The sequence below is a fragment of the Pelodiscus sinensis genome, chromosome 1, assembly GCF_052426305.1.
Source record: "Pelodiscus sinensis isolate ZL-2025 chromosome 1, ASM5242630v1, whole genome shotgun sequence".
Taxonomy (NCBI): Eukaryota; Metazoa; Chordata; order Testudines; family Trionychidae; genus Pelodiscus; species Pelodiscus sinensis.
The window spans coordinates 142,820,885-142,842,356 of record NC_143052.1 but is presented as its reverse complement, the minus strand read 5'-3'; the positions used below and the strand labels follow the sequence as shown (position 1 = coordinate 142,842,356).

Below are 21,472 nucleotides of genomic sequence, written 5' to 3'. Positions count from 1 at the left end.
GCAGCCAGCTGGGTGAAGAAGAAGTAAGCGGTTCCCTTGTTGTGGCCTGGGGTGGTTAGGAGGCCTTTCAGAGCAGGGTGAGGACAGCTCAGCAATGGCACACCAGACAGGTTGGGCCATGGCTCTGAGGTGGTACTGAGCCTTCACTCGCTCAGGAGCTTGGCTGGCAGGTTCTTGCTGACATGCCCTGGGTCAGTTAGGCTATGTCTAGACTACAGAGTTTTTTGAAAAAAGTAGCCTGTGTCTAGACTGCCATCACGTTCTTTTGAAATTAAATCAAAAGAACACGGCACTTTTTTCGACAGCAGAAACCCTCGTTTTATCAGAAGAACGCCTTTTTTGAACGAGTTCTTTAGAAAAAAGGCATGAGTGGACACTGGGGAGGCAGTTTAAAAAGAAAAGGCCTCCAGGAAAAAGCCCTAGGGGAGACTCCATCTACACTAAGAACAGCTCTATTGTTCCTGTCTGCAGCCATGTCTTAAAGGCTCAGGCACCCTGGGCAGGCATTGTGGCAGGAAGCCAGCCAGAGCAGGACCCTGCACTCAAGTAGGATCAAGTGAGGAGCAAGGTGAAGGAGCTGCGGCAGGGCTATGTCAGGGCCTGTGAGCGCAGCTCCTGCTCCGGGGAAGCTCCTCACTATTGCCCCTACTATGAGGAGCTAGACAGATTCCTGGAGTGTGGGGAGCCCCTGTCTCCTTGGGTGCTTGTGGATCCGGGATGGAGACACCTGTCCAGCACCAGCCGGAGCTTCCTGAGGACAACCCCAATGACCAGCAGTTCCAGGACGAAGAGGGGGACCCCAGGAGTGGTGTGACCCTCACCCTGGAGCCAGACCTCCAGACCCAGGAGGCCTCCCTGGCATCTTCAGATCCCAGGGAGGGAACATCAGGTGGATGCTATGAGGTTGCCACACACACAGGGCAGGTGTCCGTGCCCATGCAAGCACATGCAGTCCCAGGGCACGTCTCTTCCCGGGACACACATGGGCTGCTGCTCACAGTCTGGGGAAGGCCCCACACATGTCCGACCCCAGGGAGGGCTGTCCACCCCGCGCCAGGCACTATGGGAAGCAGGCTAGGCACAAGGGCACATGCACAACACCACACAGACTGATGAGTGTCACACATAGCACTCGGCCATGTGTGCACGTGTGAGACAACAACTGCTCCCGCAGACAGTGCCGCAATGTACAGGGATATGGGGGGGGGGGGGTCTGGGAGGGCCAGGCTGTTCCAGGCCCCTCTCTAACACCTGGGAACCCATTGTGGCCAGACACTTCCCTGGGCTGCTTGGCCATGGTGGTGGGGGGGGGGAAGGATGTTGCCCTGGGCACCTCGGGTCCCCTGTTCCAAGGACAGTTACTCACTGCTCACAAACAGGGATGTGTGCGCGCATGTGACTGACCACTTCTCCCTCCATCTCTGATGGTCGAGCAACACCTATCCTACCACCCAGCCAGGTCCATGGAAGCTGCAGACACTGGCGCGTCTATCACGACCTCATGCGCCAGCACATTGGGGTCCTCCAAGAACTGAAGGACACTATAGCCAAGAGGATGTGGGCAGAAGCTGTGTAGCATGACCGCTTGCTGGAGGAGCTCGTCCAGCAGTGCACAACAATATGTGCCACAATGAGGGACGTCATGGCCTTCCCAGGTCCTGGCCCTATTGCAGCTCCTCCTGCTCAACCTGCTCCTGCACCCCCTGCACTCCCTTGTCCCCCATTTCCCCGTTTCCCCTCCTCACTCCCTGTTCCCCCCACCCACTGCCATCTCAGACCCAGCTGTAGCCCACCCCCTCCAATCCAGCCCCCTACTGTCCCAGGCCCCACCCAACCCTGATTCTGTCAAGGTGCCTCAGACCTAAGCCTCCCTCCCCCCTATTTTTCAAACAAAATCTGGTGTCTGTCTTTACTGTCCAGAAAGTGGAGCAGGGATGGGTTGTGGGGGGAGAGGTATTAGGGGGCCAGGCCCAAGCCCCTATTGCGGAGGCCCCGGGGAGAGTCATTGGGTTCCTTCTGAGAATCTATCCCTTAGGGCCTCATGGATACGCATTCCGGCCTGGTGAGCCCAGCAGATGGCAGCTGTCCGGGGCTGCTCAAAGTGCCTCCCCTCCACAGCAGCCCGTGTCCCCCACCCTGGGAGGAAGGCCTCCTCTTTCCTCTCCATGCACAGGGCCAGCCCGAGCCATTTTGGCACCCTGAGCCCCAGGCACATGGTGCCACCCCAGGGAGCACAGCCCTGCCTCTGGACACACGGCACAAGCATGCACCCGCCCCTGGGCACGTGGGTTGACACACGGCACATGCGCTGCCCAGTCGGCCCAGCCACAGCCGATGGCACGGAGCCCAGGGCTGCGCGGGGTGGGCTGCGCCTTGCCGTGCAGGGCACTGCGGCCGCGAGGGGAAAGGCGCTGCTGGCCGGTGCTGCGGTGGTTAACACTGTCCCCGCCCTAGGTGGCTGCTGCAGTCCGCTGGGAGCCGGGTGCCCCCCATAGGTTGGCGCCCTGGGCAGCTGCCCAGCTAGCCCGCCCCTTAGTCCGGCCCTGAGCACGCAACACGTGACCACCACCTCAAGGATGTTGCATTCCCCACTGTCAAGGTGAGTGAGCAGGCACCTAAACCTCCCCTTCAGATGCCCCTTCAATTTGCAAGCGAGCCCAGTTCAGGTGCACATTAAATTGTTCCCTGCTCATGTCAGGTGGCCAGTGTAGGGCTTCATGAGCCATGGCATCAGGGGGTAGGCTGCATCGGCCATGATGCACATCAGCATCTGCATGTCCCTGACCGAAAGTACTGCTGTAGGAAGAATGTTTCAGCCTGCGGTCCAGGTAGGAGTTCCTGAAGATGCAAGCATCATGTGCCCGGCCTGACCACCCCATACAAATGTCTGTAAACTGTCCCCGGTTGTCGATGAGGGCCTGCAGCACCGTGGAGAAGTAGTCCTTTCTGTTAATGAATGGGCTGCTCGATGGGGCAATGCGTGGATTGGAATGTGAGTCCCATCAAGCGCTCCTCCACAATTCAGGAATCCTAGCCCAGCAAAGCCGTCCACGATGGTGTCCAGGTCTCCAAGGTGGACAATCCTGGGCAGCAGCTCCAAGTTGATGGCCCTCACCACCTGAAGAAAAGGACAAATAGAAACACACAAAACAGGAAATTAGAGAGGGAGCCTGAGCCCTTAGGAGGGGTCCCCCCACATCTCCCCCCCACTCCCACTCCATCCCCCACTCCCTCTGCCCTTTCCTGACAGTCCCCCTTTTCCAGCTCTCCCACCCCACAGAGACTGTCCCCCAAGAGTGAGTTAGCTCCATCAAGATGGCCCCAACAGTAGACCTTCCCACACCAAACTGGTGTCCCACTGAGCAGTAGCCGTCAGGAGAGGCCAGCTTCCACAGGGCAATAGCGACCAGGTTCTCCAGGGGGATGGTGGGCTGCAAATGGGTGTGCTGTCATTGTAGGACAGGGGCGAGCTAAGCACAGAGCTCCTAAAATGTGTCCTTCCACATATGGAAGTTTTGGAGCCAATGCTGGTCGTCCCACTGCTCCATAATGAGCCAGTCCCACCAGTTGGCACTAGTGTCCAGCCTCCAACATCACCTGTCCACGAGGAAGTTCGGTGGGAAAAGGCCATTGGTCCTTCACCCTGGGCGAGGTCTCAAGGCTGGGTTCTGAGTCCAGATGGGGCAGGAGCATCATGACGGTGTCATGGAGGTGCAGCAGAATTTGCAGCATGGCTGTGTGGGGCCATCGCCTGCCCAGGGGTAGCTTCATGGCCAAAAAAATTAAAAACCAGAAAAACCAACACAATACCAAACTGCTGTGGCATCCAAGAAAGCTGGGCAATCAGAGCAAGCACTGCAGAAGCTTTGCTGTCCCTCTGAGTGGTAGGCAAGCCAGCAGCAGCAGCAGAGAAACGGCTGTCCAAGAGGGTCTCTTTAAGCACGTGTCACTGCAAGCCTCATGCAGCAGCACCCGGAAGTAAATGCTGCCCCCATGCCCTGCCAAAATTGGTTCCAGGTGCCCTTTTTGCAAGAGAGCATCCAGTAAGTCCAGTTTGGCTTTATATAGTCTGAACGCTCTGTTTCAAAAGCTTTTTTGAAAGCTTCTTTCGAAAGAAGCAGATAGTGTAGATCAGTGGTTCTTAACCCTACTGCAGCCTGCACCCCTTCTGTTCTCAAAATATGTTCTCACATCCCTTATTAAAAATCACTAAAGTAGGTCGGTTCTTTAAACCCAAGATATATCATAAAAATCTGCCATGTCTTGCACCCCCAGGAAGGGCATCTTGCACCCCCAGGGGGTGCATGTACCCCAGGTTAAGAATCACTGGTCAAGATGTACCCTTAGACCCATATGTGGGTCAGGAAAGAAGAGCCCATACCCTCCTCCCCCTCATACCCAAATCCACTGCTCCAGCTTGGAGCCCTCCCCAAACCCTGAACCCTTCAGCCCCATCCTTGAGCCCAGAGCTCCCACTAGCATCCTAACCCCTTATCCACATCCCTGCCCAGAGCCAAGAAATGTGGGGAGGCTGTTTGCAGCTGAGTATATGTGCATATGTCACCTAGTCAGTTCCCTGACACAGTGCAGGCCTCAGGTATTGGTGGCACCTTGGGCTCTCTATTCCAGGGGTGGCCAACCCGTGGCTTGTGAGCCACATGTGGCTCTTCCCCCCTTAAAGTGCAGCTTGTGAAGCCGCCCCTGCATCCCTAGAAATGGTCCCTGGCCCAGACACTTGTACTGAGGCACAAATGTTGGACAACTTGAAGCATGCCACCTGCAAACCACAGGCGTGCGCAGCACATTTCATTAGGATGTTTACCCAAAGAATGTTTTTTAAATGTACTTTGACCCCCATTAGCCACACCCCTGACCCCTGTTAATCACGCCCATTGGCCACGTCCCGAGTCCCATTGGCAACACCTCTGGAGGTAACACTCTCGGGGCAAGATAGACACATGACCAGAAGTAAAAGGTGTCACGTGACTCCCCGCTAAGGACTTTTCCCACCATCCTCCTACCAACAGGGATTAGTTTGGTCCCCACCAAACCCCCCTCATGCGACTATCCTGCAATTGCACTAACCTAATGTGTGTGACATTAGCTTGGGGGCGGAGAGGCTGGGGAGTAGTGTTCCCTCTAAGGGTATGTCTACACTACAAAGTTAATTTGAACTAACAACCGTTAGTTTGAATTAACTTTGATAGGCGCTACACGAACAAACCGCTAGTTCGAACTGAATTCGAACTAGCGGAGCGCTTAATTCGAACTAGGTAACCCTCATTCTACGAGGACTAACGCCTAGTTCGAATTAAGTAGTTCGAATTAAGGGCTGTGTAGCCACTTAATTTGAACTAGTGGGAGGCTAGTCCTTCCCAGCTTGCCCTGGTGGCCACTCTGGGCACAACCAGGGAAACTCTTCTGCCCCCCTCCCGGCCCCGGAGCCCTTAAAGGGGCACGGGCTGGCTACGGTGCCTGTGCCAGGTGCAAGCCTGCCAGTACCCAGCCAGCAGACCCTGCACCTGGCACGGAACGAGCCAGCCACCTGCTGCCACCCAGGAGCCTGCCCGGGGCTGCAAGAGGTGGGCGCCCGCCTGGTCTAGCGCGGAGATCGTGGACCTCATCCAGGTTTGGGGGGGAGGCCTCCAACGTCCACGACCTCCGCCCTAGGCAGAGGAAAGTGGCCGCCTATGGCAGGATAGCTGCCAGCCTGGGCCACCAAAGGCCACATGCAAACCCAGGAGCAGGTTTGCATGACAAATCAAGGTGGTCCAGTGAGACCCCCAACGCTGAGCCCTGAGCTTAGAACATAAGGGTTTGGATGTGAAGGGGGTATGGACTCTGTGCTGGGGTGTGGGGTGCAGAGCAGCTGCTCAGGGTGGAAGTAGCTCATGGAGCCCTCTGCCTAGGAGCCAGAGGGATGTGACATCACTTCCTAAAGGTAACACAGAGCTAGGCATAGAGCAGTGGTCTCCAACCTTTTTACACCCAAGATCACTTTTTAAATCTCAGAACAGGCGAAGATCTACCGCCCCGCCCTTCCTTGAAGCCCCGCCCTCTCTATTCTCCTCCTGTCCATCACTTGCTATTCCCAACCCTTACTTACACACTCTGATAAACAGTTTATTTTTAAATTATGTGATACATACAATTAAAATCACGTGTTTATAGTTATGAAATAAATGGTCTGGTTTTTATTCATGCTATTTAAATCTACAATGAAGCATTTATAATTATACATTTTGTGAGGATAGAGTTCTGCGGCTGGGGGCGGGGGAGAGGGAACAGGGTGCTGGGAGGGCAGAGGACAGGGTTCTGCAGCAGGGGGCAGGGTGCCAGTGGGGACAGAGTTCAGGGAATGGGGACAGAGTTCTGTAGCTGGGGACAGGGGAGTAGGATCTGGGGAGCAGGGACAGGGTGCCAGTGGCAGTAAAGAGTACCCTGCATTTGCTTCGTCCCAGGATTCTCCCCACCCCTCCAGAGGGAAGCCAGCGCATGCCTCCTCTGGGCCTGACTCCCCCTTCTATCTCCCCCACCATGCCTGCCCCGGGGCCAACCCCCCCTCCCGTAGCAGGGCCAAACTCCCACGGGAGCCTGCCCCAGGACAACCCCCCCCCGTGGAGGGGCCAAACCCCCACGGGAGCCTGCCCCGGGGCCAAACCCCCCTTCCACGGTGTGGCCCAGCCCATCCCCTCTCCTCCCGCAGCGCGGCCAACCCCCACGGGCACCTGCCCCGGGGCCAAACCCCCCTCCCGCAGCGCAGCGCGGCCTGGCCCAGCCAACCCCCGCCCTCCCCTCCCGCAGCATGGCCAACCCCCGCGGGCGCCTGCCCCCAGTCCCATGGCGCAGGGAAACCCCTGCGCTCAACTCACCCCTCCGGCGCTGGTGGCACAGAGAAGCCTCCGCACTCCTCCTCCGGGGCCGACGCCCCCCTCCCCCAGCACGCAAAAGAACTGTGGGAGGGGAGCAGCCCGCGCACTTCCGGAATTCCTGGAAGTCACGTGGGCTTCAAACAGGACTTCCGTCCACCCCGCGGAAAGCTGGCACTACACTAGAGGTAGGTAGTGGGCCTTCTCAGGGGTGGAGGGGAAAATGGGGTGTGGGGTTGCCCGAATGCCTCGCGATCGACTGGTTGAGGCCTCGTGATCGACCAGTCGATCGCGATTGACGGGTTGATGACCACGGGTATACAGCCTGCCCAGACCACTCACACTGCAGCCAACCAGACATTTAATGGCCAACTGAGCAGAGCTACCAGGGTATGTTTTCTGCTGGGCGCGCTGGTCAAAATCTGGCAACCCTGCTCCAGAGGTGGCTGCATTTCAGTCTGGATGAAGCAATCTCCATACAGGCACAGCCTGCAAGTTGCTTTCTGAACCTGCTGTGGGGACAGTGCTTTCATGTTATTGAAAAGAGAGGTGGGGGAGGGAGAGGGTGAAATAAAACCAGCTGTTGCGTGTAGCAGTGTTTTTAATATTGACAGAAGCGCGTTGGTGCCGAGGCACGAGTATAGTCTGACTCAGCACCCGCCGGGAGGCTCTCCCACATTGCAAGCATGTCAGACAATAGCGCGACAGATTTCAGAAGGCTTTATGACATCACCAAGACTTCAGCCAATAGCATGCTGGATTTCACCAGCAGCTGGCCACTTGGAGCAGAGTGCGGGGCTGTGGCAGCCATGAAGCCTGCCTGAGGCTCCCACTGGGCTGCTGGCTGAGAGTCACTTAGGCTAAGTGCCTGCTGGCTAGAGCCTGCACCTGGAACCCACCCCCTCCCACACCTGAACCACCTCCCCTATACCCAAACCCTCTGCATCCCTTACTGCATGTCAAACCCAGGTTACAAACCCCTGATGTATCCAAACTCCCTCCCAGACCCTGCATCCCCCTCCTACACCTGTCCCCCAGGTCAGAATCCTCTCCTGCAGCCCCCCTCCCCCTTGAACCTGCATCCCCTCTTACACCCAATCCCCTGCCCCAGGTCATAACCCTTTCTTCCTTCACCCAAAGTCCCTCCCACACCACAGCCTCCCCCCCCCCCGCACCCCAATCCCCTACCCTGAGCTCCCTTCTGCACCAGACCTTTATCCCAGACCCCGCACTCCCTGTATTATTATCGTGCAAAAGTCTGGTCTGTGATTACTTACCAAATTCTTGGAGTGATGCCCCATGAAAAATTATTGCCCACCCCACCTTAGAACATCCACAAAGCTTCACTTAATGGCACAGAGGCTTTGGGAAGCTTTGATGATGTCACCAAAAATTCAGTAGTTTCTACCATCATTTTGAGAAGCCTTTATGACATCACAATTTTTCAGCCAATGCTATATTGGTGTTTGGATACCTATATGACATCACTAAGCCTTCAGCCAATAGGATAGTGACATTCAGCGCCTCTCCTCTATTATCCCTTTGATCCAGTCCAGGTAGTTGATGACCTTGGTGTAGAAGCCATAGCTCTTGCCACAGACCAGGCCCCAGGAGACGATCCCAGTGGCTATCCAGCGCTCACTCTCTGGATCCAGCACAGTGAAGACGCTCCCACTATCCCCCTGGCAAGTGTCTTTCCTCACAGTGGGAGAGCCAGCACAGAACATGTTCTCAGAGAACACCATGGGCTTTTTTACATCCTTTCCCTGCAGCCATTCTGCACAGGCTTTCGGGCTACCCATTGGCAGTGAGACGTATTTCAGCTGATTTGCGAGAATGTTTTTCTCCACCCCAAAGCCGCTCACGTAGCCCATGTATCCGCTGGAGTAGAAGGTGCTGTTGCTAACATCTGGGAGGCAGACAGGCAGCAGGTCAGGGCCCAGAGTCACTGGATCCATTAGCTCAATCAGTGCAATGTCCCCATCGAAGTTGTTCTCATCATCAGGGTTGTAGGTGTGATGCACAAACACCTTGCGGATGGGCCGGTTACCCAGCTTGCGGATTTCATCCACCTTTGTGTGGCCAAGGAACACTTCGGCGTCCTCAGTCACCTTCTCAAGGCTCCTCCTTTCCTCTGGGCTGACTTGTTTGGGGAGGATGTTGTGAGCTGCTGTCAGGATCCAGCGGTCACCCAGCAGCGCCCCACCCCCAAGCCCACTGATGTCCACCTTCGCCTGCCATGGGAAGCTGCCCGGCGGTGCGGTGCTGCCACCGATGATCCGCTGGATTCTCACGATGGGATTGTCTGGCTTCCCACACACTGGGGTGGAGACAGGAACCAAAGAGCCTGTTACATGCTCCCTTCTCCCCCGTCTCTCTTCTCCCCGTGCTCCTCAGTTCCCCGCTTCCCTGCACTCCTGCTTGCCTTTCTATCTGGGTTTCTCCTGGCTCCTGCCCTGCCACCTCCACTGGCCCCTCTGCCCCATCCCCAGCCTGCACCCCAAACGCCTCATCCCTGGCCCCACCCCCCAGCCTGTACCCCCTGTCCCCACGCTCCCATGCTGTCCCCCTTCACTTCATCTCTCGCCCTCTCTGTGCTTGTGCCCCTCGGTCAGTGCTGGCTCCTAAGGGATATTGCTGAGTGCTGATGAACACAGCAGGACGTTCCCTACTTACCTGGCAAACACACTGGGATTTCCTCCTGGCCGCCTTGGTCCACCCAGGAGCCCTGAGCGGAGCAGGTGTATGTACCTGAGGGAAAGACAAGAAGATAATGACACTGAGGACAGCATGGAGCGACCATCAGGCACAGGGGGAAGAGGAAGAGGCACTGGCGCAACCGCACAGGGCAGGCTGTACTCAGCCATGGGCCCCTCCATCCCAGAGGCATCACACAAGAGACAGGGAGAGAGCAGCCCCCCTCGGCCCATCGGGCCCCTCCATCCAGAGAGACAGGGATAGGCCTGAGGAGCTCCGAGAAGAGCCACAGACACGCAGGGGGCTGGAGGGGCTGCGGGGCTATGCTGCTCATTGGAAGTTACACTATTCAGTCACTAGACGCCATGAGTACTGACGAGTCTTCTGGGTGTGATCCCACAAGACAAAGGCAGCTGGAGCTGGAACTGGAGCTGGTTTGTGGCTGGCTGGTGGGTATGGCTGGCGGGTGGAGCTGGTTTGTCAGTGGTGGGCAGGTGCAGTTCGTTGATCAGTAGCTGGTTTGTTGGGTACTGGCTGGTGTTTCTAGCACATGCCGCCTGTGTCAGTAGGACTGGGGTTCCCTGACATCACAGGCAGGACACTGAGCTCTAGGAGAGGTGCAGAGCTAGAGCTGTCTGGCGTGGGGCAGGCATGGACAGAGAGCCCCGGGGAAATGTGAGGAACTTGGCAAGTGTCTGGGGGGTCGCAGCTTCTGCTGAGTGTTATTAGGAGGCGGGAGGTGAGACTAGGCTGGGACTGAGCCAAAGCAAAGGAGCTCGAGAGCCTTCCCTCTGCATGGTGAGCCAGGGGAGTTGTCTCTCAAGGGGGGGCAGGGCCCCATTCCAGAACCCAGGAAATTGGGGCCCAAGGAGCTGTGAGGAGATGGGATCTGAGGGGATGTAGCAGGCTCCACCCCGAGCACAGCCCCCTTCAGCACAGCACGGCCCTGCAGTTCCACTGCCCTCCTCTCTCCCTCCCTGTCAGACAGGCCCCCACCTCCTGCCGGGCCTGTGCAATAGTTCAGGCTGGCTGCTCCCCTGGCTTTCCACCACCTGCCCTGCAGGATTTGCTCCTTCTGGCCAGTCGCAGCCTCACAGCAGCTTTTCCAGCTGCCCCCTCTCAACTCACTTCTTCCAGCCTCCAGCAGGAAAGCTCAGTAGCCCTCGTCAGGAGAGAAGAGGCAGCAGATACACCACCCTGCTGCCCAGGGCTCATCCTGAGTGTCCTGGGGAGAAGGGAGCCTCCACTCCACAGTGGAAGGCTGTTGATCGCAGGCAGGTCCTTAACGAGCGAGTCGCCTGGGTTTTCCCCAAACACTAACTTCCGGGGAAGGCTTCCTGTCTCCCACATCTACCTTGGTCACCACTCAAGTCCTGGTGAGACCCCAGACTGCTGGATCCTGGCAGAACCATGGAACAGGGATTGCCCGATACCTAGACTCTCCTGCCTTTAAAGCAGACAGGGCACCCTTGGGACAGGCACTTTCCCAGCTCTGATTTCTATGGCACTTCCTGTGTCAGGACTCACCGTTCCCTCTGTGGGTGACCATGCGGTAATAAGGCTGGTTGCACTGGTAGGTGACCTCTGCCTGGTAGTCGTTCTTCCCTGGTTCCCTGACATAATGGAAGGCCCCGTTGGTCAGATTTTTGGGGTTACCACAATTCACAACTACAAACGAGAACAAGAGAGGAGTCAAGGGGGAGCCACGTTGCTCACTGCAGCAATGAGGTTCAGAGACTTATGCTGGAGCCCATGATGGGAGGGAGGGATGGGGACTGTCCATGAGCCCGCTGGAGGAGGTGCAGAGTCCAGTCCCCACTTGGCAGAGCCTAGAGCTGCTTAGAAATGGAGGAAAAGGCCACACACAGACTCAAAGTTATTCAAAGCTGACATATTTGTATATGTAGTGACACTTGATCAACATCTTTGTCAGAAAGGCTTCATAGTTCAGTAATTTTGATCAAAGTCTTAAAAACGTTGCAAAAAACAAAAACAAATACAAGAATTACAATGGTTTTTGAAACAGTGTTTTTGGGGGGAGGCTTTTTTTATTCTAAAAAATTTATTTTGCAAATGTTGCCCAGCCTAGCGGAAAGCATAGTGGCCATCTGACACCAAGTGATGATTTTGGAGAGGGAGGGAACAGTTTAAGTCCTCAAAGGACATTTTCCACAATGTCTACAATAGTCAGAACTGGCATTTCCAATTCCCGTTGCTGACACCAGATATGCCAAGGACTAGATGGGCTATGGAGGATGAATTTCCCACTCACCCCTCTTACGTACCAGCTCAGTGTTCTTGGGGAACCAGGGCACAGTACTCATGAAAGACTACCCCCATACCCCTGCTTCTGCCCCTGCCTCTACCCTCACCCTGTGCTTGAACCAAGGCAGATCAGAAGGAGGGCTTACATAAAGCAATGAAAAGGCAGGGGAAGACAGACCTAAACCCCACTGGACAAGGGTGACATGATTAAGGAAACACTCCTAGTTTCATGTACATTGAAGATGGGACAGGAAGGCTTCTCCATTAGCATTTAGAATGGACAACAGCAATTCCAAAGCAGGAACCACACTGAACACTGGGTTACAGAGAGCATGAATGCACTGCCTGCTGGGAAATCTCTGTTCCAGATGCTAATGAACCCACGCCTGCCCATAGTCAGATCAGTAATTATCAGATCAATTTTAGTGACAAGTCCTCTATTGGTATCCAAAATTCTTAAACTGCCTAATTGCACTATGAGCTCCCTCAAAGGAGCCCATAGCTAGGAACAATTTTAGCTTCTCCATCCACTCTGCAACAATGCTCTTTGTATCTAAACTAAAGATCCCTGTAGCACCCAAGACTCTGGTGGGGTTTGCTCATCATGCAGGTTACTAGCAGAATGGTTGTGGTGTGAAAGCAGGAATAGGGACGTATTGAACCAGGTGGTATATGAGGGTAGCAGCTTGAAGTGCTGTTTAAACTGAGTCCAAGGGCACATGAGGGTCACAATGTGGCATTGCTTTGCATCCCAGCCTACTGAGTCCAGGGACATATAAAGGATCAGCTTGTGAGTGCTAGTTAACTTCCCAGATGTTCTCTGTGCATGAGTGTGTGTGTTCATCTGATTCCAGGGTGGAAAGAACCCAGCCCTGAGGAGCCCAGATCCTGCAGGATAACTCCATGGGGAGGGAAACTAGCAGAAAGAAGAAGTACAGTTCCATATAAGAACACAAGTAACACAAATACAGGCAGTCCCCGGGTTACGTACAAGATAGGGACTATAGGTTTGTTCTTAAGTTGAATTTGTAGGTAAGTGGGAACTGGCTCCAGATTCAGCCGCTGCTGCTGAAACTGACCAGGGGCTGACTACAGGAAGCCCGAGGCAGAGTTGTTCTGCCCCCGGCTTCCTGGAATCAGCCACTGATCAGTTTCAACAGCGGCTGAATCTGGAGCCTGGAACAGAACAGCTGGGGCGCTGCTGGGTAGGTCCCCCCAGGACCAACCCAGCAGCATCCCCGCTGCTCTACCCCAGGCGTCCACAACAAAAGCCTGGTCTGCTGGGGGGGGGGCGCGCACTAGCTGCGCCCCCCCCCCCAGCAGACCAGGGAGACCCGGAGCAAAGCCGCAGACGCGCGGGACCCCGCCGCCTCCAAGGCTTTGCTCCAGGTGTCCCTGGTCTGCTCGGGGTGTCCCTGGTCTGCTGGGAGGGGTCCCCAGCAGACCAGGGACACCCCGAGCAAAGCCTTGGAGACGGCGGGGTCCCGCGCCTCCAAGGCTTTGCTCCGGGTGTCCCTGGTCTGCTCGGGGTGTCCCTGGTCTGCTGGGGACCCCCCCAGCAGGCCAGGGACCCCCGGAGCAGCTTTTCTCGCCCCGGAGGACGCGGTGGCGGGACGACTGTGTGTCTGGGTGGTCCCGCCGCCCGCGAGTTCCGGGGCGAGAAAAGCCCCATTCGTAAGTCGGATCCATGTAACTCGGGGACTGCCTGTAGTGCATTGATAGAATTATCAACCTCCCCTCTCAGAACAGCAATGAGTAGTCCTTAGAATGAACAAAAGATCTGAAGCAGTGGGCTGTGCCCTCGAAAGTTCACGATCCTATATAAATTGTTGTTAGTCTGGAAGGTGCTACAGGGCCACTTGTTTTCTAAAGTTACAGACTAACACAGCTCCCCCTCTGAGTCTCTTGGAGGGGGAATGCTAATAAATGAGCACACCCCAAAGTAATGGGCAAGTCTGGAATTGGTTGCAGGGGAATAATCCATGTGTAGGAAGTAGGAGTGGGGTCACTGACTCACTTTTACACCAGGGCATGGGTCGATGCCAAGTCCCATCGTCCTGGCAGACAGCAGTGAAGGATGGCAGTTTCTGGTCATCCTGCGGGAAAAGAGAAGAACTAAGGACCATGTGTGCCCTCAGATCCCTGCCGCCAACCCCAAATCATGGGAGAGAGCCTCATGTCTTCCTTCTCGCTGCTGCCCAGCTCTGCCCAAGGTCCACTGCAGTTCCCTGCCATGACCCCTGAACTTCTCCTCCCCCTCTGTTGTGCATTGGTCTCAGCTGCCCCTATTTCAGCAGGCTCCTGCTGCAGCCTCTTTATCCCAGCCAAAAAAACCTGCAGTCACCAAAACAGTAAGCTCCAGTTCTACCCCAGACACACACCCTCCAGGGACAGGGGTGAAAGAAAAGGCAAGGAAGTGCTGCCTTTCATCTAGTCCCTGAGCACAGTGCAGGGTCCCTCTTCAGAGCAATTCCTGCTTCCCACACATTCTGGAGGCTTGGGACAATGCCTCTGACAATGCCTCTGAACCTGCCAACCCCACCAATTCCTGTGACAGCCAGGGAGTGAAGAGCCCCTGGGGGAGCATGGGAGGAGGGAAGGGGACCAGCAAGGAGAAGAGGGTGGCAAGAGGAGGTGTTGCCAGAAGGAAAGCAAGGAGGAGTGGAGAGAGAGCAGAAGGGTGGAGGAAGTAGGGTCTCACCTCCATCAGGCTGTACCCAGTCTGGCAGCTGACGATGAAGTAGTCACGAAAATGGTACAGGGGCTGCAGGTCTTTGATGAGGGTGAACCGGTCCCGTGGCACAGGCCTGGGGCACCGGATTCCTGTTGGGGAACATGCCAGGTGTTAGCAAGCAGCATGTTCAGGCCTGGAGCAGCTCTAGAAGGGAGCCACTTACTCTCCGAGCTGTAGCGGATCTTCCACCCGCGGCTGAACCCTGACTCATCTGAGAAGAACAGCACATCCACTTCATTGCTGTTGGTTTCAATGATGCCAGGAGACACCTTGCCACAGAACTCACCGATCTCCCTCCCTTTGGCCTGGATCTGGAGAGGAAGAGAGGATTATTCAAAGCCAGATTCATACCAACACTAGTACCCCCATCTCCTCCTCCCCTGCATAAGGCCAGACCAACAGGGCTGTTAGCCTTAGTGTTAGCTTCCTTGGGGCCCCCACAGCCAGATCTGACTCATGGGTCAGTCTCTGCATCTCAGACCACTTAACCCGGGTCCACCTAACCCAGAATGTAGGGAAATGAAGGAGAAAGGACTGTCAGGGATGAGGCAGTGAAATGGAGCAGAGGGGAGTGTTTTCTGGTTAGCATCCAGGACCTGTCCCAAGCACTGAGAGATCTGGGAGGGGCCCAGAGGCCCATTGCTCACAGTGCTGGGAACTAGGTGTCCCAGAGGATGGCCTCACTGGGGAAAACAGCTTTGCTCTGCACCCTGGGCATTCTCCCTTTCCTAACCTCTGCTCCCTCCTGCCAGCAGGGCTGGGTCTCTGAGCTCTTTGCAGGGAGAAGCAGGGTTGTTTGGCCTGGCTGCAGGGGGGGGACGCAGGTTTGGGCTGGTTTCCAGTACCTTGAGCTGGTCATAGGGACAGTGCACTTGCTGGTGCTCATCAATATCGAAGGGCTCCAGGAACTTGAGAGTGATGACCAGCCCCCTTTCCAGACGGATGCTGTAGTTGCAGCGCAGCTGCGTGGGGTAGGGCAGAGGGTATTCTGGGCTCGACAGGTACCCAAAGGCCTCGGTGAACAGCTCACTGCTGCACTCCACTGGGGGACAGGAAAGAGCAGCAGTTACAGTAGGTAAAAGGGGGAAGCCTTTTACCCACCAGTTGCTTCCTAGCTCACTCATCCCTCCCCTTCCGCTCTGGGCTCTCCCACGCTTGCACCCTTCTCCCTCTGCATCCGTCTCTGCACCTTTCTCTCACCTCGGCAGGAGTGGTGGTCGCTCTGCAGCTGGTAACCGGGGCGGCAGGAGCAGAGGTAGCCACCCACGTAGTTGTGACAGAGATGCTGGCACACAGGCCCCTCATCTTCCTCAATAGCATTGCCAGAGGCACACTCATCCAGGTCTGTGGGGACAGAGGAGCAGGGCATCAGGGGAAGAAAGAGTTAAACCCGACTGAAAGCGCCATGTTGGTGGTGCTGCAGGACTGGCTGCTGTCCTGAGGCCCCTGCCTGCTGGGGATGGGGCGCAGGACACGGCTGTGCTTTCCTGCATGGGGTCACGGGATGCTCTCCTACTCACCCACAGCTTGGTAATAGGCCAGGAAGCCCTTGTAGGGGATAACGGTGCCGTTCTCCTCATTGGAGAAGTCCGAGTGGAACTTCAGCCTCATGCGGTTCCCTTTGGACACAAACTCCCTGGCTCCCGGGTGGTTGCCTGTGGTTGAGCCTTGCCGGCCACAGTACCGGCCCAGGTCTTTCTTATCTGCTGTGATCTGTCAAGGAGAAAGGGGGACGGGAAATCAGGGACCTTGTGAAATTCAACCTGCTCCGTGTATCACCATTCCCTGGTGCGGGCATCTCTGACTCCCTCCGTCTCCTCAGTGCCTGTGGGACAGCCAGGAGAGCCTGTGCCCTGAGGTCCCCAACTCCCGCTCCCCTTCCCCAGCACACCCCAGGGCTCTGCTGCATTCACCTTCACGTAGTCATAGAGGCAGGACTCAGAGGGCTCCAGGTCAAAGAGCCAGAAGTTCAGCTTCACCACAAAGCCCTTGGGGACGGTGATGTCCCAGGTGCTGATGTTGTTGTTGGGGTACGGCTTGGGGTAACGGGGGGATGTGATCTCCCCAAAAAGCTTCTTTGGGGTTGGGCTGGAACTGACCACTCCGGAGAGGAGAGACCCCCACAGGAGGAGCGGGAGGAGCCTGTGAACACAATGTACATGGGGAAGTGTGTGATACTAGTTAGATCTGGGCCATTTGCAGCCGGTAGAGAATTCATGGGAGGCTCCTGTGCAGCCCAGCACACCCTGCGCACTTAGCACTGACCAGCTGGTAGAGACTCAGCGGCGACAGGAGAACTGGAGAGACCCAAGATCCCGCTGGGCACCAGCCACTCACCAGGGGTGTGACGCCCTCCAAGCAGGAGGCCATTTCAGTGGGGACCAGGGACAGGCCCTAGGGCTCTGGCTGCTTGTCACACACCAGCCTGGACCCGGGTCTCTCAGAACAGGGGGAAACAGCCCGAGATCCGGCTTTCTGGGCTCCAGGGGTTGCCCTCTGCCTGGCTTTGGGCCGCCTGGTTTTGCTTTTGTTTGTCAGCTCAGGAGCTGGCCCAGCTCAGGGTCCAAAGGCCCTCGGCCCGGTGGCAGTGATCCCCGGCCGTGCCTGGGTCCCCTCCTGCCACTCCCTGCTGCCCCCCCTCATCCTGTTCCCAGTCTGGGGGATTCTTGGGGCGGGGAGCCATTACGCTCCCCCAAACATTCCCCTTCCCTGGCAGGAGATCAGCCCGAGGGGGGATCCCACCCTGCCCCCTTCTCTCAGGAGGGGTGTCAGTGGGGTCACAGTGGGGCTTGGATGTAGCCCCTTCCACCTCTCATCTTGCCCCAGAGCCAGACTCTTCAGCCCCCCCCCCTCCTCCCGCTTCCCAAAGGTGCCAGCACCTCCCTCCCGGACTGGCAGCACTCACATGGCTTCAGTGTCTCGCTGTCGGGCGCGTGTCTCACTCCAGGCGCTCCAGCCCGGGCTGCGACTTACCAGCACAAACTATTAACCCTGCCAGAGCTAATGCAGCACGGGGGATACGGGGAGTGGGGAGGGACTGGCATGGTGAATGGGTTTCATTGGCCTGCCCTCTGCTGCCCTCTGCTGTCTCTTTGCAAGCGCTGTGACCAGGGGCCTTTTTAAACAGATTCCTATGTATTTGTATGGCGTGGAGGGCTATATTCAAAGGTAGTGTTTCTCAAACTTTCTTTTTATAAAGTACCCCTTTTTCAAAAAAAAAAATTTCCCCAGTACCTACAGTTTTCAGACACACAAATTATTTTTCTACTGTTGCAACACAATTGTTTAAAGAACTTAATCATAGCGGGGAGACGATGCAATTAACTTTTTGGGTGGAAAAAGTACAAAAATAATAAAATGCTGTAAAACTTAAAACAAAAATTTAGTTTACTCCAAATTTCAGTTGTGTTGACGTACGCTCCAGACTTCTCTCGAGTACCCCTAAGGGTACTTGTACCACTGGTTGAGAAACACTGTTCTAGTGCAGTTTGGGGGAGTTTTCTTTTTAAAGGTGTCATAAAAAGGAAAAAGTAATAGGGTTCATATTCTCCCCAGTCTCCTTTTTGGGGCATTTTTCCAATGTGGGAAATTTTATTCTAAAAAATATATAATACATTTTAAAACTGGTCCTTTTTACCTTAGAAATCCCAGCAATGCCAGGCCTTTGCTCAGGTGTGATTCAGCAGCTTCCTTGATGAGGAAGCAGGAGCTTTAAATCTTTAACAAAGAGAAGTTTTCTTTCAGCTGTTTCTTGGGCTTTGGAGTTAAATAGGCGTTATTATTAACAAACAAAATAAATACAAATACCTTCCTTTCTCTCAATGAGTGGGAACTCACTGTTTGTTCTATAGTTGTCTATAGTTTTCCAGTGAACAGGGCGTACAAAACCTAAATTATGAATGTGAAAAAAAAAACCAGGGAAAATAAACAACTTTTTGGGTTTTCTTCATAACCTGGGGCATGTCCCCACTGGCAAGTTTCTGTGCAGTTAAGTAGGTGTTTGCACAGCAACTCCTGAGGTATACACACGGCCAAGCCACTTAATGTGTAGGAATTGCAGAGCTGCAGTGCAGTAAAACCCCACCCTGGTGAGAGGCATATGGCATTGTGATGTCTGTGTAGACACCCTACTCTATTAGGGTATGTCTACACAGCAAAGTTATTTCGAAATAACTTTACTAGCATCTATACAGCCAAACCGCTATTTCAAAATTAATTTGAAATAATGGAGCGCTTATTTTGAATTTGGTAAACCTCATTCCACGAGGAATAACGCCAAATTTGAAATAGCTATTTCGAAATAAGTGCTGTGTAGACACTGATTTTGAAATGGGAGGCCTCCAGCCTTCCCTGGTGGCCACTCCAGCCTCAACCAAGAACACTCCTCTCCCTCCCCCCTCCCTGGAGCCCTTAAAGGGGTTGACTCTGGCTACGGTGCCTCTGCCAGCTCCAAGCCTGCCAGCCGAGACCCAATGGCCCCAAAACAGGAGCCAGCAAGCCACTGGCAGCCAGCCCTCCACTGCTCCCCAGGACCAGTCTGCCAGTTCCCAGGAGCCTGCCAGGGCCTGGAGAAGGTGGGCGCCTTTCTGGCCCATGGACCTTATTCAGGTTTGGGGGAGGTGCCCCCAAAGTCCATGATCTCTGAATTTGATAGAGGAACGCGGCCATCTATGGCAGGATAGCTGCCAGCCTGGCCACCAAAGGCCACATGCAAACCCAGGAGCAGATTTGCATGAAAATCAAGTTGGTCCAGCGAGACCCCCAACCCTGAGTCCTAGGTTTCCCTTCCCCCTTCTTCCCCTTGCTTCCCCCTTCCAACTCCCGCCTCCCAGGTTTCCTCCTCCCCTCTCCCACCGTCTCTCTTCCCCTCTCCCGCCTCCTTTCCCCAGTTTCACCAGGGTTTCATTTCCAACCCCCTCAGTTTTGTTAAATAAAGAAAGTTTGTGTTCATGAAAATGCATGTATTTTATTTGACATCAGGAAGGGGGGTTAGGGAGGGGTAAGTGGAAGGACGTGAGGGAGGAATGAGGCACAAGCCTCCAGTGGGGAAGAGCAGGGAGGCTCTTAGTGCTCCTCAGGGTGGAAGCTGTCCCTCAGGGCCTCCTGGATACTGACAGCCCCCCGATGGAATTCCCAGATGGCAGCCTGCAGAAAGTGCATCCAGGCTCACAGCAACGCATTCACGAGAAGCACCAGAGTGCCCAGGGGCAGTTCTGGCTCCATGTTGCAGAGTGCTGTGGTGTCCCGAGTGAGAGCAACCAGACTATACTGAGACAAAATGCTTTGCTGTCCCTCATCGAGGTAGGCAAGCAAGCAGGGAAAGCTGAGAACTGGCTGTCCAGGGTGGGTCCCTTTAAGCACAGGCCTCAGATAGCCTCAGGCAGAAGCCACAGAAAATAACTCTTGACCTGATGCCCTGCCAGAACTGGTTCCGGCCGGCCTTAAATACGATTCAGAATCCACTCAGTGTGGATGTGCTATTTCGAAATAACAAAACGCTATTTCGAAATGCATTTTGTGTGTTATTTCTAAATAAGCTATTTTGAAATAACACTGTAGTGTAGACATACCCTTACAGTGTTGAAACTGGCCTCCAGATATATCCCACAATGCCTGTTCTCACCTCACTGGCCAGCCATTTGAACTCTACTGTCCAGCCCTCACTGACCAGCCATCAGAAGCACCACCCTTTACATCACTTGGGAGTTCTGAAAGTCCCCTTCCTGTTCGCTTGGCAAGGCACGGAATGCTGTCAATGCATCTTTCCAGGTGACCATGCTTCCTCCATGTAATTCCCCACTTGGAACATCAGCATCTGAGGATAGGGTTGCCAGATGGGTTCAACAAAAATACTGGACACACTTGACATCACAATCTACATTGCATCTTATTTAGAAAATACCAGACATTTCTATTTTCTCAATTTGTTTCCTGACCAGAAAGTTCAAATACTGTACTGTCCGGCTCAAAACCGGACACGTGGCAACCCTACCTGAGAAGAGGAGACTGTCCTGTCCAAGCTGTGTTCCATCTGTAGAAATTATGATACCTACGGACAGTTCTCACGCTGCATGGTGGGAAGGGCCCATGATTGGGGCACGCTGCAGTGCCAGGTCAAATGAGGAGTGCTGTGGAAAACTACCACAAAGTGTGGCAGGCAAACCACTGCACTGGTACTGCTCCCACGAGCTGCTGGGATGGTTTGGGGTGGCCACCCCAGGCCCTGTGCTTTTGAGGGCCCCACTATGGTTGCCCCAATGGTCCCCTGGACAGGAGGGACCCAGGAGATTATGAGGGCCTGGTGCAGGGCGGCAGCAGAGATTGCTCCTTTCTCCTCTCTGCTCCCCCACCACCTAGAACCATAGAGCTGGAAGAGACCTCAGGAGGTCATCAAGTCCAGCCCCCCCGCCAAAGGCAGGACCAATCCCAACTAAATCAACCCAGCCAGGGCTTTGTCAAGCCGAGACTTAAACACCTCTAGGGATGGAGACTCCACTACTTCCCTAGGTAACCCATTCCAGTGCTTCACCACCCTCCTAGTGAAATAGTTTTTCCTAATATCCAACCTAGACCTCTCCCACCACAACTTGAGACCATTGCTCCTTGTTCTGCCATATGTCACTACTGAGAACAGCCTCTCTCCATCCACTTTGGAACCTCCCTTCAGGAAGTTGAAGGCTGCTATCAAATCCCCCTTCACTCTTCTTTTCTGCAGACAGGAGCAGTTTGAGGTCGGCTGCTGCAGCTGGCGCCCCAGGCAGAAAGCACGATCAGCGCCCCCGCCTACGAGGCCGTCAATGGCCATGATGTAATGATCAGGCGCCCAGGCCAGCGGTGCCCTAGACAACTGCTTGGTTTGCCTAGGCTTACGGGCCGCCCCTTCCTGCAGGCTAAACAAACCCAAATC

General features: G+C 55.1%; 1 protein-coding gene across 1 annotated transcript; it reads right to left on the bottom strand.

The window, feature by feature from the left end:
* Positions 1-7,452: 7,452 nt before the first annotated feature.
* On the bottom strand, positions 7,453-17,628 carry C1R (complement C1r). The gene is made up of 11 exons (XM_075903554.2): positions 17,471-17,628; positions 16,479-16,707; positions 16,086-16,278; positions 15,766-15,909; positions 15,411-15,607; positions 14,729-14,876; positions 14,533-14,654; positions 13,849-13,927; positions 11,094-11,234; positions 9,546-9,620; positions 7,453-9,189 (listed from the first exon to the last, which is right to left on the bottom strand). Coding segments are annotated over exons 1-11 (2,133 nt in total). The 5' UTR covers positions 17,473-17,628; the 3' UTR covers positions 7,453-8,386.
* Between the last annotated feature and the right edge of the window lie 3,844 nt (positions 17,629-21,472).